This window comes from Cervus canadensis, chromosome 28, assembly GCF_019320065.1.
Source record: "Cervus canadensis isolate Bull #8, Minnesota chromosome 28, ASM1932006v1, whole genome shotgun sequence".
NCBI lineage: Eukaryota > Metazoa > Chordata > Mammalia > Artiodactyla > Cervidae > Cervus > Cervus canadensis.
In genome coordinates this window covers 49,485,787-49,504,470 of record NC_057413.1, presented here as the reverse complement: position 1 = coordinate 49,504,470, position 18,684 = coordinate 49,485,787, and the positions used below count along the sequence as shown (strand labels likewise).

The 18,684-nt window shown below is 40.2% G+C and overlaps 1 protein-coding gene across 6 annotated transcripts in view; it reads left to right on the top strand.

The window, feature by feature from the left end:
• The window catches only part of SUPT3H (SPT3 homolog, SAGA and STAGA complex component), a 347,771-nt gene extending 329,613 nt beyond the window's left edge, over positions 1–18,158 (top strand). For 5 of the 6 annotated variants that reach the window (XM_043449968.1, XM_043449969.1, XM_043449967.1 and 2 more), the window contains one exon: positions 17,941–17,991. In XM_043449968.1, the coding sequence (XP_043305903.1) occupies positions 17,941–17,976 (36 nt within the window). In that variant the 3' untranslated portion in view covers positions 17,977–17,991. Of the gene's footprint in view, positions 1–17,940 lie in introns of all 6 variants that reach the window. The other variant, XM_043449964.1, reaches the window with a different exon arrangement.
• The last annotated feature ends 526 nt before the right edge of the window (positions 18,159–18,684 follow it).

Genomic DNA, 18,684 nt, shown 5'->3' with positions numbered 1-18,684 from the left:
AGCTGTGGTACATATACACCATGGCATATTACTCAGCCATTAAAAAGAATTCATTTGAATCAGTTCTAATGAGATAGATGAAACTGGAGCCCATTATACAGAGTGAAGTAAGCCAGAAAGATAAAGACCAATACAGTATACTAATGCATATATATGGAATTTAGAAAGATGGTAACGATAACCCTATATGCAAAACAGAAAAAGAGACACAGATGTATAGAACAGACTTTTGGACTCTGTGGGAGTAGGCGAGGTTGGGATGTTTTGAGAGAACAGCATCAAAACATGTATATTATCAAGGGTGAAACAGATCACCAGCCCAGACTGGATGCATGAGACAAGTGCTCGGGGCTGGTGTACTGGGAAGACCCAGAGGGGTGGGGTGGGGAGGGAGGCGGGAGGGGGGGTCGGGATGGGGAATACATGTAAATCCATGGCTGATTGATGTCAGTGTATGGCGAAAACCACTACAATATTGTAAAGTAATTAGCCTCCAACTAATAAAAATAAATGGAAAAAAAAGAAAGAGAGGGAGGCATACTAGTTAATGTTAACATTTGCCATCGTTTGAAGTTTTAAGCCAATTTCAAGTATTACCTATTTTAAAATATTTTAGAGAAAATAGGAGCTCAGAGTAAAAGCCGGGCCAGTGGGAACTTTTACAAATAAAGTATCTTTATGACTTTTTAAGGTTTCACTCAGGTATTTTAGTGCACTGGTATCTAATGTATCAGGAGTTGTATAAACCTACCTTTTTGCAATGCAATTCTTTGCCTAGTCCCAGGCACAGAACTGACTTGTAGTGAAGAGTTTCTGGAGTGTGAAGGTAGCTTTCCTTGACTATCAAATGGGTCTAATTTAAGAAGCAGGATGGCCGAGTTGGCAGTCCTCCTAAATACTTTCCCCAATAGTATCAAGGTGAAATATCAAACTTTTGGCAGCCAGGCGAGTTCCATGAATTCATGTGTAGCATTTCTTTACTGTCTAGAATTGAGATCCACTGCCCAGTGCTTAGTTTTAAATTATCTTTCTGAAATTCTTGCGACATTTCTTCACTGGTTGAAATGAAGCCCTTTGAACACATGAGGAGTTGTTTAAATGTCTTGCTATGGGAAGTCACTGCTGAATGCATTGTGGCAGAGTTTTTTTTTTTTTTTTTTAATTTTTTTATTAGTTGGAGGCTAATTACTTCACAACATTTCAGTGGGTTTTGTCATACATTGATATGAATCAGCCATAGATTTACATTTTGGTCCTTCCTCACTGCCCACAGTCAGAGTCACTATGTCAGAGTTTATCTTCAAAAAAGTTAGAAACTAAGCAATTTTTCTCTTTTTTAAAAACTTAACATTGGAGAAAGCACAGTAAACATATATTACCAGTAATTGTATCAAATTGGGGATTTTGCAAGCCCACGAAGTCAGCATCTCAGATAATGGAGACAGCTGTATCGTGTATATGATCATCTTGAAAAATACCACATCCCCAAATAATAATGCCTGTTACAACCAAATATAAATCAGAATGTAATGATGTAACTGCTGACCTTTTGGCCAACTGCGAATGTTAATAGTAGTCGGGTCTGTAATAACTGATGGAATGATGGTGGTTTATGGATGATAAGAGAATCACAGTAAGCCATTGCTTGCTCTCAAGGTTGGCAACAGCACTCATTATCTACGTGTCATATCTGTGATATCTGTAACAACCCCAGAACTTAGTGTTTTAAAACAACAGTTATCATTTGATGTCACATAATTACTGTGGGCCAGGAATTTGGGAGCAGTAAGGGTTGAGCCTGCCTTTTGTGATTTCCCATGAGATTACAGTCAGCTGTCAGCCCGGTGCTCACTGAAGCCAGATGGTTCTTTCTAGGGTGGCTCACTTATTACGTGGCTGTCATGGTTAGTGCTGTCCATTGCCCGGAGATCTCAGTTCTCTGTGAGAGTACGTGTCCTCATTGCCTGGCAACTGGCTTATTCCAGACCTGGAAACCCAAGAGAGCATGGAGAAAATCACAAGGGCCTTCTGCACCCTACCTCAGGGTCATGCTGTTAGCTTTATGAATCCTGATTCAGTGTGGAAGGAGCCATGCAAGGGCAGGAACACCAAGGGGCCAGAACTACCAGGGACTGTCTTGGAAGCTGGCTGCACAGCAGCCAATGCAGGATACAGTCTTTGGGAAAAGAGCAATTTGGACTGAGTTAAAAACAAACAACAACAACAAAAACATGACACCATGTCAGAAGCTTCATCTCATCCCCAGAAGTATGAGCACTGAAGATTGGGCCACATTACCTCTAATAGCTGTGATATTAAAGGAGGGCATTTCTCTTGAGTAAAGCACCACAGCCAAGAATTGCTGAACGAGTTCCGTTACCCCTCCACTAAATCCTAAGTGAACATTTTTATCACAGTGGATTTCTGTATGATGACTAATGAACTGTAGGGTAATCCAGCCATTGTTTTTAAAAATCCATTTTGACAAATAAAGCCGATGTGCTGCTGAAGGAGTTGGGGTTAGCCCCCCTCCAAGTCCTGAAGGACCTGTGTGTGCCTCCTCCACAGAGAGGAGGTTCCTGTTCTCCACGTCCAGCCCGAACCCCGCACCACGTCATTGGCCTCGCCTTCAGTTTCTCCTCTTTAGTAGGACCTTGGGTTGAGTCAACACAACTGGGATTTGGAGTCTTGACTCCAGAAAGTCTGTTTTTTCAGCCTCAGGCTCAGCCATTCTCTGATTTTAAAACTAGTAACATTTCAACTTCTGCATTCAAAGGCACATTTAGCAGTAAATGAGAGAATGTGCCTAAGAGGCTTTGGCACAGTGACCTAACGAGAATCAGAATGCAATTAATGAGATGGTAATCAGAGTCATCCTAATCGTGCTGTCATTATCACTGTCGTACATCTGACCTTGACCTGTCCAGCTGTACTCCATGCTGACTTTGAGGTATGCTGAGTTTTCTAACCTGTTTTTTAAAAAGCAGAAAACAACTCATTCTGACTTTTCTACCCTAGAGAAATGATATACATGTAAGTGAAAGAATACATGAAAATTACTTAGAAAAAGGAGAGAGGTGCTTTTATTTATTTTTTTTCTTTTTTAAAAAAATTATTTATTTATTTTACTTTACAACATTGTACTGGTTTTGCCATACATTGATTTGAATCTGCCATGAGTGTACATGTGTTCCCCATCCTGAACCCTCCTCCCACCTCCCTGCCCATCCCATTCCTCTGGGTCATCCCAGTGCGAGAGAGGTGCTTTTAAAAGGCCACTAGAATAAGATCCAGAAGAGGCTCAATGGCTTCAGTTAACAAGCTCTTTTGGGAACCTCAGAGGCCTCATATTTACAGTTAGAGTTTAAGGCTTTTTGTTGTTTAGTCGCTCAGTCATGTCTGACTCTTTGTGACCCCATGGACTGCAGCACGCCAGGCTTCCCTGTCCTTCACTATCTCCTGGAGTTTGCTCAGACTCATGTCCATTGAGTCAGTGATGCCATGCAACCATCTCATCCTCTCTCGCCCCCTTTTCCTTTTAAGGCTAGATGATCTTAAAGATCTCTTTCATCCATCATCATCTTAGTGATTTTGTATTTGATCTCACAGTCACCCTATGGAATAAGAGTTCTCTTTAGGCAGTTTACTTCCATGACTCAGCTTCCTCATGTAGAAAATGTGACTAGTAATAGTACCTTCTCATGGACTTGTTAGGGATTAAGTGAGTTAAAATGTGTAAAAACCCTTACAGCATTGCCTGGAGTGCAGTCAGAACTCCAGAAGTCTTAGCAATGGTGATGATGATGTTTATAATGATGATTTTGCAGATGAGGAAGCTGTGATTCATCAAAGGTCATCATTTTTTTATTCTGAGATCACACAGTAGGAGAGCTGGAACTTGAATTCAGGTCTTCTACTAAACCACATTGTTTGTGCATATATCTTTCAGACCTTGTTATCTATTTTTTAAATATAGAATCGATTCTCACAGCATCTAAACAGGGCTGCCAAGACTGTCTTACAGAAAAAAGTGAGGAATGAGAAAGATGGGGTGGCATTTGTCCCTAGGATTTTGAGTCTGTGGGACATACGGCAATACCTCCTTCAAAACTAAGTCCCACCAAGGCGTCACCACCTAGGAGGGTGGAAGAGAATCCTACTTAATTCCCAGGAACTCTTTGAGCTGCCTCACTTCTGCTGACACTGCCTGTGAGGTAATCACTCACTTTACCCTACCTCAGTTACATCTTCTCATTTTTCACTTATCTGGATAAGAGGCATGAATTCCATTGTATATTGTACAGGCTGTTAAAGCAGCAAGTAATGGTTTGGTTTTAAAAAAGATTCTTTGGGGACTTCCCTGGTGGTCCAGTGGTTAAGACAGTGCTTCTAATGCAGGGGCCATAGGTTCGATCCCTGGTCAGGGAACTAAGATCCCACATGCCACACAGCCCAAAGGTTACAGTAGAGTCTTTGTTCTCCAGTCTTTTCCACTAAGTGTTGTTCTGCTTTGGGTGAACGCTCGAAAAGCAAGATCTCATTGTCTCCTATGCAGTTACTGCGTTAGGAATACACCACAGCCCCGGACAATGCCAGCATCATCTTAGCCACGTTAAAAAGACAGGGGAAACTAGAAGCAATTTGACTAGTTTGATTATTATTCCTGTTTTGTTTTCAAGTATAACCAAGGTGTTATTTCTCAAAGACTGTGTCTTTCAAAACAAAATGTCCTTGAGTAGCTCTCCAATTTTAAACAATGCTATCTTTACTCAAAATATTTTTGAAATTACTCTCTGGTAATTATCTTCAGAGCTTGCAGCACTTTCTTTTGAAAAGATTCAGTGGTGACAAATCAAGTTATTTCACAAACACACCATGTAGTTGTAGACGTAAATATAAAAAGAAAAATTATGGAATGGATTGCTTTGTGGCCCAATTCAGTAGCTGAAGCTAAGTTGATGCAGAAAATTTAAAAATTGTTAAAAAAATTTTAAATATCAACTGGTAATAATAGGTTATTACCATTTCTGGACGTCATTGGCATATTTCCATTGTATCCACATCATTAAGAGTATTTATCTTCACATACTCTCGTTTACCTAGTGGAAAGTTAAATAAAATGTTCTATAATAACTTTTTTAACAAAATAATGTTCAATTATTATATTGTTCAATTTTATATTTTATATTATTTTTAAATGTTATAAAAATGTATTATTTTATTGCCCTATAAAACACACAGGCTTATTAACCTGGTTTTCTTGGCCTGTTTATAGAATGTTTTATCAAAATGGATATTTTAAATGTTATAAAGATGTAATACTGTGCTAAATTAGACTATAAATGATTAATTTGGAAAACAAATACATTTTTATTATTTTTCTAGAATGTCTTTATGTGTTATAATAGGCAACTATTAGGAAGTAAGATGCCTTCCCATGTACACCTATGCTGTCTTTGGGCACACAGGCCTCTCCTACAGATGAATAATTGAGTCACCATTTGTCTCAATTTAAATGTTGGTTTTGTGTGTGTGCTTTTCTTTTGTGTTTGTCGTTCTGTCGCTGAGTTGTGTCCGGCTGTTTGCTGTACCCTGTCGGCTGCAGCACGCCCTGCTCCCCTGTCCTTCAGTATCTCCCAGAGCTTGCTCAAAGTCATGCCCGCTGACTTGGTGGTGCTGTCCAACCATCTCATCCTCTGTCACCCCCTTCTCCTCCTGCCCTCAATCTTTCCCAGCATCAGAGTCTTTTCTGGTGAATTGGCTCTTTGCATCAGGTGGCCAAAGTATTGGAGCTTCAGCTTCAGCATCAATCCTTCAGTGAATACTCAGGGTTGATTTCCTTTAGGATTGACTGGTTTGATCTCCTTGCAGTCCAAGGGACTCTCAAAAGTCTTCTCCAGCACCACAACTCGAAAGCATCAATTCTTTGGTGCTCAGCCTTCCTTATGGTCCAACTCTCACATCTATATGTGACTACTGGAAAACCATACACATTTTGTGTTTGTTCAGAAGACTTCTCTCTAGAAGTCTGTATGAGTAAATTTATATGGACTGCTGTAAGTATATTGTGTTAGCTGCTCAGTTGTGTCTGACCCTTTGCGACCCCATGGACTGTAGCCTGCCAGGCTCCTCAGTCCATGGAATTATCCGAGCAAGAATACTGAGGTAGGTTGCCATTCCCTTCTCAGGGGATCTTCCCAACCCCAGGATCAAACCCGGGTCTCCTTCACTGCAGGCAGATTCGTTACCATCTGAGCCAGCAGGGAATTTGTAATAAATATAAGAGTAGAGAGAAAAGTACGAAGTCAGAAAAAATGGGGCTAAATTCTTGAAGTAGATTTCAGTAGGAGAAAAGAAATTAGATTTTTGGCTGCTAACGGTTGGCTCAAGGGGGTTGATTTACTGAAGCTGTGTCTTGTGGCGAAAAGAGCAGAAGTCAAGAGTCTTGGGCTTAAAGTCTTTGGCTGTGCCACTAATCTCCCTGAAGGATCTCAGACAAATCACTTGACCTCTGTGAGCTTCTGTTCCCTCATCTGTATGAGTGTTTTGATGACATGGTTGCTAAAACCTCTTCCAGCTCTAACATTCCATCATTCTAGTTCTGAATGAACTGATTCAGATCTTCTTCTCCCTCTGTGTTAACTGCATGCAGACTTCTTAAACATCCACAGATGTTTAACTTCCAGGCTCTGTATTAGTCAGGTCAGGCTGCCGTTACAGAATACCATAGACTGAGTGGCTTAAATAACAGATGTTTCTTTTCTGACAGTTCTGGAGTCCAAGATCCAAGTGCTGGCCAGCTTGGCCCCTGGTGAGAGCTCTCTTTCTGGCTTGGAAGTAGCCACTCGCTGGTTATAACCTCACATGGTCTTTCCCACTCCCCTCCTCTTATAAAGCCACCCATCCTAGGGGTTAGGACCCCACCCTTATGACCTCATTTAGCCTTAATCACTTCCTAAAAGTGATGCCTGCATTGGGCATTAGGGCTTCAACACAGGATTTCTCGGAGGGAAACACAATTTAATCCATAGCAGTTCCTCTGTCTAGAACCTCTCTTCATTTCAAGTGGTCTGTACTCACTATCCTCCTTTTTAGGTTATAAAGAAAACAATGTTAAATTTTACAAGCTTCCAAAATTAGAGAAATAATAAATGTACCCTCAACAAATGTGTATAAGAAATAGAAGTGGAAATGACTTCTTGATGAACCTTTTCCCCTGTATTTTATTGTGGAAACTGTAACATAAAACACACAGGCTTACAGAAAAACTGATAGAATTTTATGGTGAGCATCCATATACCCACCACCTGTATTCACAATTAATATTTTTACTCTTCTTATTTTCTTACAGATCTGTCCACTCTCCATTCATCAACCACCTGTTTTTTATTTGTTTGAAGCTTTTCAAACTAAATTCCAAACACCAGTACCTAAGCATTCATCTTATTTACTAATGTTTAATTTTTTTCTTTTAGATCATCATTTTAAATCATGCTATGTTCTGTGTATGTTAAATTGAAAGAGTTATGTTGTGGGAAAAGGGACATTGCTCCTTTAGTAGAGGCTAGTTTTAACATATACTAGATTGTGAAAGCATCATTATTTAAATCACTAAAAAGAGTTGAGAAATAAGAGAATGAAAAATGCCACAATTCTTTTTTAGAAAGAAAATTTGGCAGAAGATTAGGAAAAAATCAGGTTATAGGCAATTGAGTACTTTTATATACATATGTGGACTTTGAAATAATTTGCTTTCTACCTTTGCTTTGATTTGTAAATGTGAGGGTAGGGAAATGGAAAAAGATGTTTCTCTTCTGTACTCTTATCCCTAGAAATTCTTTCTCAACCAAGAGAGAGAATCTCAAGTGTCTCCTAACATGTGGTTGTCACCTTGTAAAGAAGGATAAAGGAGGATGTGAATGAGGGAAGATGAATGAATGACTATCATTAGCATCAGAAAGTCCTTTCTAGAGACTCTTTAACTGGTGGCTATGAGATAATGATTATCCTCTGATGGATCATGCACTGCCCTCCCTAAAAGTGTGAGTAAAGGGTCCAGGCAGATTCGTAAAGGGCCTGTTCATTCATATGTGACCGTGCTCAGTAGCTTCAGTGATATCTGACTCTTTGCAACCCTATGGACTGTAGCCCACCAGCTTCCTCTGTCCATCAGATTCTTCAGGCAAGAATACTGGAGTGGGTTGCCATGCCCTTCTCCAGGGATCTTCCCAACCCAGGGATCAAACCTGCATCTCCTGTGGCTCCTGCATTGCAAGCAGATTCTTTACCCTCTGAGACATCTGGGGAAGCCCTGCTCATTCATAAGCATCCATAATTGGCTTAGTTGTTTTTTTTTTTTTTTGCTTTTATTTACAGTAATAATATAACACAACTATATAATACAGCTATATGTTATACATATATTTGTAGTTTTTGTAGTTATATATCCACAGGCCTCTTTTGCTAGTCCCTGAATTACTTGTAGATTCCTCAGAGCAATTGCAGTTTAAAATCTGTCTGAATCTGCTGGAGTCTTAGTTGCTCTTAGTGGTTCATATCTCAGCTCTTTGTTCACCACTCAGAGCTCGCCACTGACTTAGTGAGTCATCCCAGCATTTAGCAGCATCCAGGATGATTTTTCTCCAAAGTCACTTGAAGTGAACTCCCAAGGCCTGGAAGGAATTGTTTGTACAGGAGACAGCTGGTAGAGGACTTTTTTGGAATTGCAACAGTTCTTGGGGTGTGATATGCTATTCCAGGCAGACACTCTTGGAGTTGGGGTGGGGGGGCGGGTGGTGAGGAAGGCAAACCAACATATTCTCAGTGTGGATAATTGTTTACTTTTGATGTTTGGACAAGAGCTGGCACAGCTAGAGAGGGTCTGCCTTTTTAAGCACTGTTCTTGCCATCCGCAAGGACAAGAAGTCTCCTGAAGACTCCCATCCTACTGCTGATGGAAATGGGTAGTAGAAACATCAGTGAGATTTGGCCCTTTTATTCAAAGCAAACCAGAGTGACACACAGGAGCCCAAATCAGCAGTGGGTCTACCACGTGGGGTGGTATAGATAGATACCAAGGAAGCCATCATCACAGAAGCCCAGCCGGGAAGCCAAAGAACAAGGGTCAAGCATTGCAGCAATTGGTCCACAGTTGAGGACCTCAGACAAAAAGCAGATTAGGGATCTATGACTGGATGACAAGGACTCTGTCCTATTGGGAGGTTGGGGCACAGGAAGCTGTGGCTGGGGTGCAAGAACTAAGGAGCTAAGAAGGAACTAAGGAGCTAAGAAGGAACTAAGGAGCTCGCTAAGAAGGGGAGACAGGCAGGAGTCAGTAGGTGTGGCAACACCCATGGACAGAAGTGGTGGCTGAGAGGATGCCACCAGTGAAGTCCCAGTGGGATGGTGGAGCAGAGCAGGTGGCCCAGCAGCTGCCCAGGGGCTGCCCAGGGTCAGTGGAGTGGCGGAGTTCATGGGGCAGAGGGTGAGCAGAGAAAGTCACCTACTCACAGATGATTCCCTTGTCATCCTGCAAGACGGAAGCATCATGAAGCGTGGACTCCTCTGGGCAGGCAGGTGGTGACGTCATCCTTAAAAGGCTGAAATGGATGGTTCCATGCTTAAGAATTTTGTCTTTAAAACGTGTAATTATTGGGGGCAAGAAAAACCCGTTTTGAACTTGGTTTTTAAATTTTACTTTACATTTTCTTGGGGTTTAGTTCTATTTGCTTCCAGCATGGTCCAAATACCTACTTCAAAGCAAACATTCTAACAAGAACTTGTTAAAAGGAAGGGAAACCAGCTCCTGTGGCTTCTTGTCCACCGGCTATGGAGGCACTCACAGAACCACGTTTGTGAGTTGAGTGTAAATGAATCCGAAACCTACAAATTAGATTTCCCTTGAAATACACATGGGTTTAAAACCTTAACGGGAAAAGAACTTGGCAAATCAAACCTGACCATATTCAATAAAACCTCACTAATTTGCGCTAATGACCAGGAGACCCATTGAGAATTACTGATATTTTGTGTGTTAGCATAGGAACAAGTACCAAAATAGGGGTGCAGGGATGAGGGGGTCTGGAGGAAGAGTAGATGGGGGGAAATCAAAGTACCAGTATCAAACAAACACACTTTCTGGTACAATGAAGAATGTACTTGAACAGTTACTGGAATGAAACTCAATAGCTTAATGAGTGCCTGGCCGTGGTGCGCCTGCCCGCTGCGGAGGCCTCCATATCATCCAGCCTGCCCAAGCCAGCAGCTAATATGCACTTAGGTTAAGAGGCCTTTGCTTTCTTGAAAGTTGGGAGCTTGTGGTTTTTGCAAGACTGTGAACCAATGAGATTCCACCATGTGTCACACAACGTGTGTGACACAGCCTTGCACAGGCAAGCTGAGACTGTAGATCAGCATTGGGGTGGGATTGCTTATTACTTCTTTTGAAAAAAAAGAAAAAAACAGTTCTTGTGAGAAGAGACAGCAAGGGAGGTTAGAATTCTGACTAGCTGGATCTTCTTGTAGTGGAAGAGGTTTAATTTTTTCTGAACTGAAGATGGGCCATTTAGTAGATATTTATCTTGTTGTGTATTTTACTAAAAATAAAAGTTGCATCTTCCTTTATAAGAAACAAGCTAAAAGGTTCTTTGAAGATTAATCATCTGTGACCTGAATTTCAGTAGTTATAGTGACTTTTAATTCATTTGGGAAATAGAATCTTCAGGTTGCTACTAACTAATGACTGTGGTTAAAGGACCACGATAATGCTTCCTTTGACTGTCCTCTCCATAATATCTAAGAATATCTAGGTGTTTGGATATTCTTTGTAACTGAGGAATTTCTCTTAACTGAATGTGTTATTCCTCTGACTCAAGAGCAGCCCCAGGTAATGATTTGTGCCTATACTGATTTTAATCACTCCTTCCAACTTGCCTGACTGGGAGCTAATGTTTTACCAACTGAGGAGTAATTTAGAACTTCCACTCAAGCAACCCCTGAAGGCTGTGGGGAATAATAAGTACATGAGGCCAGAGCACTTTTAGAACATGAGTCGAGCAAATGGTTTCAAGTCTTCTGGTGCTTCCTCTGGACCATAAATGGAGTTGTCACCTCAGCTGGTGCAGAAAAAGACTGAACTTCCTGTGATTCACACTAAAACCTTCTGCTTTCATCATTGTTAATCTTTTCTTTCTTCCTAACTGCCCAGTTCAACAATAGAACATGATTCATGCAGACTTTTTGTGCCACCTCCCCTTAAATCAGGCTTCCCTGGTAGCTCAGCTGGTAAAGAATCCACCTACATTGCAGGAGACTCTGGCTCAATTCCTGGGTCGGGAAGTCCCCTGGAGAAGATATAGGCTATCCACTCCAGTGTTCTTGGGCTTCCCTGGTGGCTCAGATGGTAAAGAATCCCCTTGCAATGTGGGAGACCTGGGTTCGATCCCTGAGTTGGGAAGATCCCCTTGAGGAGGGCATGGCAACCCACTCCGGTATTCTTGCCTGAAGAATCCCCATGGACAGAGGAGCCTGGTGGGCTGCAGTCCATGGGGTCGCAAAGAGTCTGAGATAACTGAGCGACTAAGCACACCCCAGCACCCCTTAAATCAGGGGTGAGGAAGTGAGGACATATGAGAGGTTTATGTGTCATTAACATCCTCAGTGGGAACTATACCAAACTGACAACTCTTCCCAAGCCCCCAGGTGCCCTCATGACTCTCAGGTGGGTGATCTGTTTTGCTTTAAAAGGAAAAAAGAAAGAGATCTAAGACCAAGTACACTTTCTAACCAAGTAAGTTTTGTTTTTAATTAATGATTTTTTCCAGTGTTTTTTTTTTTTTTTCCTTTGAGGAAAGTTTTTAAAACACTTTTTGTTAGTAAATAGAGTGCTGTTCTCTCTGGCTGAACCTTCCTACTGCTTCTTATCAATACCAGTCATATCCTTGTGGAGACTCAGTTCTTCATTAGCTTGGATAGGTTTTTTAACAAGAGAATAAGCTGTGTATCATCAAGGCCTTTTTCAGAATTTTTGAAATTAAAATTTTTGATCAAGTTCAAGTTATTTTATTTCTTCTTCCAATTTTAACAAATGTACAAGAGAAAAAGACCTTGCTCATGAGGTGTTTACAGCCCAATTTAAAGAGACCGAGTAGAACTATATAATTTCATTATAATGTTTAATTGCTCTGATAATCTCTCATAAGACCAAATGGGAGCAAGTTTGGTCCCATTTCAGAGAAGCCTTCATTGAGGAAGATTTGCCTGAGCTGAGATTTGAAGGGTAAGAGGAGTTCAGTCAAGCAGAGGGAAGAGATGCAGAAGGAACATGAGCAAAAATAGAGATCCAAGGAGGTGTGAAACAGCACTGCATGGTCAGAAAATGACCAGCAACTTGAAAACATTAACACATGAAGCATATGGTGGGAATGACTGGAGATGGAGGCAAAGAGCGGAGGTGGGGACTGAGGCAGGGAGAAATGCTGTGTTTGGGAACTTGGACTTAATCCTTGATGGGATATAGTTGCAGGATTTTTAAGCTGGGGAGTGACCAGCAACAGAGTTAGAAGGAATATTATAGTATTCAGCTTTTTGGTAGTTTTGAAATTTTACCACGTAACTTGTTCTTCAAACAAAATCTTCCGTATTAACTTAATATCGAGAGCAGATCAAAGCAGAACTGCCTAGTTGAGGTTGGGATGGAAAACTCAGAACTTCGTTGCTTGGCCTCCCCAACTCTCTTCCCCTGGCTCCTTGTCAACTCCTGGGACACTGTCATAGAATCTCCATTTCTGAATACACTTAAATAAAAAAAACAACCTTTTCAGTCTGTGGACTGGAAAACTGGGACTCAGGAAGTAAGAGTATCTAAAATAATTCATGGAAAAGCCCAGAACAGAACCAGGTCTCTTGATTCCAAATTTAGCCATCAGTGGAGAGAGTTGAGTATAACATACATTCATTGGAGAAAAACTATCTCATGCAACAGAAATTCCTCAGGTGCAATATATGAGACAAAGAAAATGTCCAAGGTGGAGTCAATTTTCTACATTTAGTACATGCTAAATTAATTTTTATGCAAGTTTTTTTTTTAACATTTTAGATTCTTTTAAAACTGGATCCAGTTTGTACAGTTCCCTTTGCCTTTTCATGCTGAAAGAGTACCAAGTTACCCCTCAACTTGAACATGTAGGAATTAGATACAGGGAGTTTTCTGTTAAGGCCCCTTGTTACTGGAATCCCTTCTCATTAAGTCTTGATAGTGCCTGGGTTTACTGACCTTGTCTAAATAGTATATCATGGCTGAAGCCTGTCCTAATGGCAAAAGCAGTGGAATAGGAGTCGGGAGACCTGGTTCTACTCCCAGTCCAGCCATTAACTGGCTGGATAACATTTGGAAAAGTCACTCAAGCTCAACTGTACAATGAGAAGATTGAACTAAATTACCTCAAAGGCCCATTCCAGCTCCCACAGTCTGTGATTCTAATTACAACACATGTGTTTTATCTTTGAGAGTGTTGACATTTTATAGACTGCTATGAGCTCTCATTTTTTGGTGGTCCTAAAGACTCAAGATAGTTGGGTACAGGACGAAACTGATTGTGACTTTCTCGAAAAAGAAGTGGGCATTTTTACTCATCTAGGCAAAGGATATATGCTAATGAAGTGGGTTAAATTATTTGCAGCTATATTCCCAATTTGGGAATTGGAATGGCTTCACTGAAATTCTGGTAATGCATTCCCCATGACCTTGTGAATGGATAGCTCAGCCTTGGACAGCCCACTTAGCAGCTAGGAAGATGTTTACGAAGAGCTCTGCTTATCTCTGTGAAAATCGTGATATAGAAACTCTTTCCAGGCTCAGAATTGTAGAAGTCTTTCAGAGTTCCCCTTCTGTATCTGATCCCCCAGTCTCATTTTCCTACACAAGCCCTTCCTCAGCTTGCTATTTAAAGCCCTTCACATCAAGCCTTACTACTTTAAGGAGAAGTGTGATATAACAAACAATGACATTATTATATTGTAAGGACAAGAAATAGGGGGTGAGTTATAAAGCAGAACATTTTTATTTACACAGCAGTGTTTTAATAACCAGTAAAATTTTGGAAGAGAACTAGAAAAATAGTTAAAAGATAAATGGACTTATGTTTCAATGTTATGATTTTTCACATACACTAAAGTTCATTTTTACTTAAAAAAAAAAAAAAATCCCTGAATTTCGGACAGAACCCTGGGAGAGTTGTTGGCATCCTTTGGTCAACACATTTGTCAGGGTATTTTTTTTTTTTCAATGTCCTTCTATGGTTCTATTAAGCAATAACCTCATTAGCAACACATTCTGAGTGGTATAGTGTGATAGCTTTACTACAAAGGGGTTCTGTATTTCAGTTGCCAGGATATAACACTCTTATGACAGGGGAGAAAAAGAAAACTTGCTGTGAAGGGGAAGCTTAGACGTTATTTACTCTAAATATTGGAGCTTTCCATCTGAAAGTTTACAGAGGCTGAAGAATTGTTGAATTTGGAGATTTTGAAATAAGAATCTCCAGCAAACTCTAAAAATGTTTCTCCCCTGAAAATAGGTCCTATTCCCTCCTGTGAGCATTTGCCTTACGGAGTCTGGGATTAGCCTATAAGTTATTTTCATCACAAATACCTTTCACTGAGACACAGTATCACGCTTTTCTAGAGTGACACAAATAAAACATTCTGATTCAGGGCTGGGCCACTGGAGAACAGACTGTCAGTTGTGTTGAGTTACACACAACTCAAAAAGAGGTGGACTTTTTTCTTTTTTTTTTAACCTCTTTCTATCAAGTGTATTTTTTTAGGCCACTTCAGGTTAGAGCAATGCAGGCCTAATCCAAATTAACCCTGGCTATATTCCAAAAGTGCTGGAAACTAGCAAATTTAAATCATTTTCAACTCCAGATTCTATTTTTTCTTCTTTTGCCTTTGGCTTTATGTCATCATATATGACCTAAAACTAGGGAAAAACATGTTACTGATCTTACCTCTTTGGGGGCCCTTGACTGTGTCTACATAGGCAGAATGTGTTAACGACCAATGTCATTGTTCACAGAGGGTTAGATACAGCAAACAGATCATTACATCTCGGACAACCATAGAAACAAGGCTTTGTTGGCACAGTTAAAAAGAATCCTATGCGTAAATGCTTTCTGTGGTCCCTGTCCATATACCTGTCACTCTTGAGCATGACAGTATGGAGGGGTGTGGTGTTTTTCCCAGCTGTGGGTAAATGGGATGGGGCATGTGGATGAAGACTGACCTGTAGCTGAACTCCATGTATGAGGTTGAACCATACGATACTGCCGTATTTTAAGTCAAAACCAGTTGAATGTCAACAGTTTCATATGGTTCAACCTAATAATTATTTTGATCTGTTATCAGCAGTTACCTTTCAGTTCAGCTTTTTTCCCTGACATGTTAGCTAAATACACCTAAATTGACAAGGTGTTTCCAAACAAAGCAGCTCAGAAAGATGCAGAGGGTTCTCTGTTTCTTCATCCGTAAGTTGGGGATGGTCATGGTGCCTGCCTTGTAGGATCACTGTAAACATTAAATGTAAAGGACTTAGTAGAATAGTGCCTGGCATATGATAAGCACTCAGTAAATGAAGACATTATAAAGCATTGTCATCTTTATCAGCCTCTTACTCATTTGTTCAACAAATATTTATTGGTATCTGACTACATGGGTGGCTGAGTGTCTGTTGCTGGAACCAAATTTCTGAAAAGGCTATCTGTATTCCCTCCCCTAATGAGCTTACAGGAATGTCTGTGGCTATTCTTATGGAGTGTGGTTAATGGTACTGTAGGGTCATCAGGGACTGGAGACCCACAGAGGTGAAGCTGGTCTCTATCTTAATGGTCAGAAGCTTCCTGGAGGAAGTAACCATCCAAGCTGAAACCCAAAGGACTAGTGGAAGTTAGTCAAGGGAAACCAGAAGGATCATCCTCAGCATGATTATCAAGCATCGAGGCCTGAGGAAGAGAGTGGCCTGTGTTCTGAGACCTGCCAGTAGTTAAATGTGGCCCAAGCAGGGGACGGAAAGCGAAGTCACTGATTCCCTCCCTTGCTGGATCCATCACCCCATCCATAGCATGTTTCATCTGTTGCCACCACAGCAGAAACACATTTGATTTCTACCCATCTTATAGGACCTTATTGCCAGTTGCCAGTTTGGCTAGTTTGAGAGTTCTTATCAAGGAATTCTCACTATAATGCTTTTGTCCAGTACAGAAGTGGCTTCATGTGTAAAGGTGTTTTTATACATCAAAGGTCCTAGGTAGGAAAAATGAACTAAAGAAAACTGACCTGTGGAATAAAGAAAAGAACTTAGAAAATCTGTTCAGAATGCCACATAATAATAGCTATGGCATTGTGATGGTAGAAGCTGGATGACCTATTTATCTGAATAAATCAACAAGCATATTTAAAAAAAAAAATAAAGCAAAGGCAGTTAACATTGAGCTGAACATGGACTTTTTTTTTTTTTTTAACATGGACTTTAAAAATATGGACATCAACCCGACTGATCTGGATACTTTTTTCCTCTAGGACAGAGTAAACCAGTGAATGCAAAAGACTGCTGTAGGCAGGTCCCTTCCAGCAAGGCTGTACCCCCAAACAGAACCTCCCTTTCCTTCAGCAAACCCATCTGTGTTCAGAGAATATGTTTTTCTCTCTGCTTGTGTCCTCTTACTGAGCTCAAACTTGCATGTGCCTTATGGTACTTTATGTTTGATACTGATATTATAAGTGATGTCTTTTCTATTGTATTTTCAGAATATCTGTTTTTAAAAGATTATAAAGGTAAATAGCATGAAAGAAGCAAACCAGACAAGAAAAATGAAAAAGATCATTTGCCAACCAATATCCCATTGAGAACCTGAATATTTAAGAAAGGGATATATTTGTTTCAGTCTGAAAAGACTGCTTACTGTTCAGCCTAAATGTTTTGGGATAGTTTATGATATAGAAAATTGAAATGTTTCAGGTTAGTTTATGATATAGAAAATGGATTGAATTGAAATGTATATCTTTCTCCTATATAATAACATACCTAATTCTATACCCATAAATGCTATAGTCTCCAAGATTTCTTTATTACAGATTTTATTCTCATTTATGAGTTCCATGTTAAACTGTTAAATCAACAGAATCATCACCTTAGCCTTGAATTAGCGTAGCACATCATTAGGGAAAGCAGTGCTATGCATTTAATTGCTGTTTTTAAAAGTTATGTCATGTTGTCATGCCCTGCATTTGTGTTCATATGTTACTGTGTTTAATTTACAAGGAGTTTGTTTAATTTACAACAAGCTTCTGGGCTGCTTCCTGTTGTTCACTAGCTCCCTCGAAGCACAGCTATTTGGTAATAACTGTGGCTATTGCTCAGTGAATATTTGAAATACAGTGAAACTAAAGTGATATAGGATAAGAGGACACATGTTAGGGAATTGGAAAAATAGAAATAACAGGGCAGCATGAAATGTCAAACCACATTTTAGGGCACTTTTACTCTATTTCCATAAATGCATGTGGGAATTATGTTGCAAATACTTGAAACTGTTTGTTTTCATTTTTGGCCTGATTTTCTAGCATTGAAGAAACCATGTCTAATGATCTTGAGTGTTCCTAAAGAAAAAGAAATTATATTTTACATAATGGTTTGCATGTGTGAGCTCCCTCCGGCAGCAGCACTATAATTAGGGTGTCGTCTCTATGAGGAGAGACTCCCTGTCTTAAAGATGCAACGGCCACATCTGACTGCCGGAGCTGAGCGCAGAACATCATGATTTCGTTAAAAGATAAACACCAGCTCTTTCACTTATTCATTCCTTCTCCTTCCTGGTGCTTTGGCCTAAGCCGAGCAAGCCAAGTACAGCTGAGTGCAAACCATTTTCTTCCTTCCTCGTTCAGCAAACCATGGAGAAAGATCTTGGCTTCTTGACATGAATAACTTTGCTTCAAGTCGACTTGGAACTATTTGGGCAGCTTTTCAAAAACGAAAAAGGTACAATAAAAGAGGACTGAACTTCCTGTTTTACTCTTAAAGTAGCAGATTCAGCAAAGTCTGAATCTCTTCTGGGAATGACCATATTCCTCCCCAGGGACCCACGAACTGTAGAATATTATTTCCTCACACAACTTTCACTGAAACTATTAAAAAGACAGTCAGCTCGAGTAGGGCAAGTGACAGACAGTAGGAAGCTCTTCATTCTTTATTAAGTATAATGGTCATGTAAATTACTGCCTTTTAGACAATCAGAAATGTCCCTGATCAGAGGAAGGGCAGTGGGTAGGGACCTAAAGGCTGTCCTTAAACCAAAATGGGGGAGGGAATGTGAACACTTATATAAGCGGTGTATATGATGTATGAAAATATTTGACATCTATCTACCTTATGTACATATGCTCACAAAATCATACACACACCATCTCTGTCATAGTGGCCTTTGGTGTATATTAATTTTTGATTCCCTGCAATAGTTGAGAAACTGGAACTGACGAAGAGTCAAATACAACACATTTCAAGTCAGTACCTATGGCTGCACAGTAGGAGTAGCGGAAAGATATGAAGAAACCATTCTATGACTAAAAGTGACAGTTTCATTAGGAGAGCAAAATAAGGAGGAAAAAAAAAAGCCTTCTGATTCTGTTTTG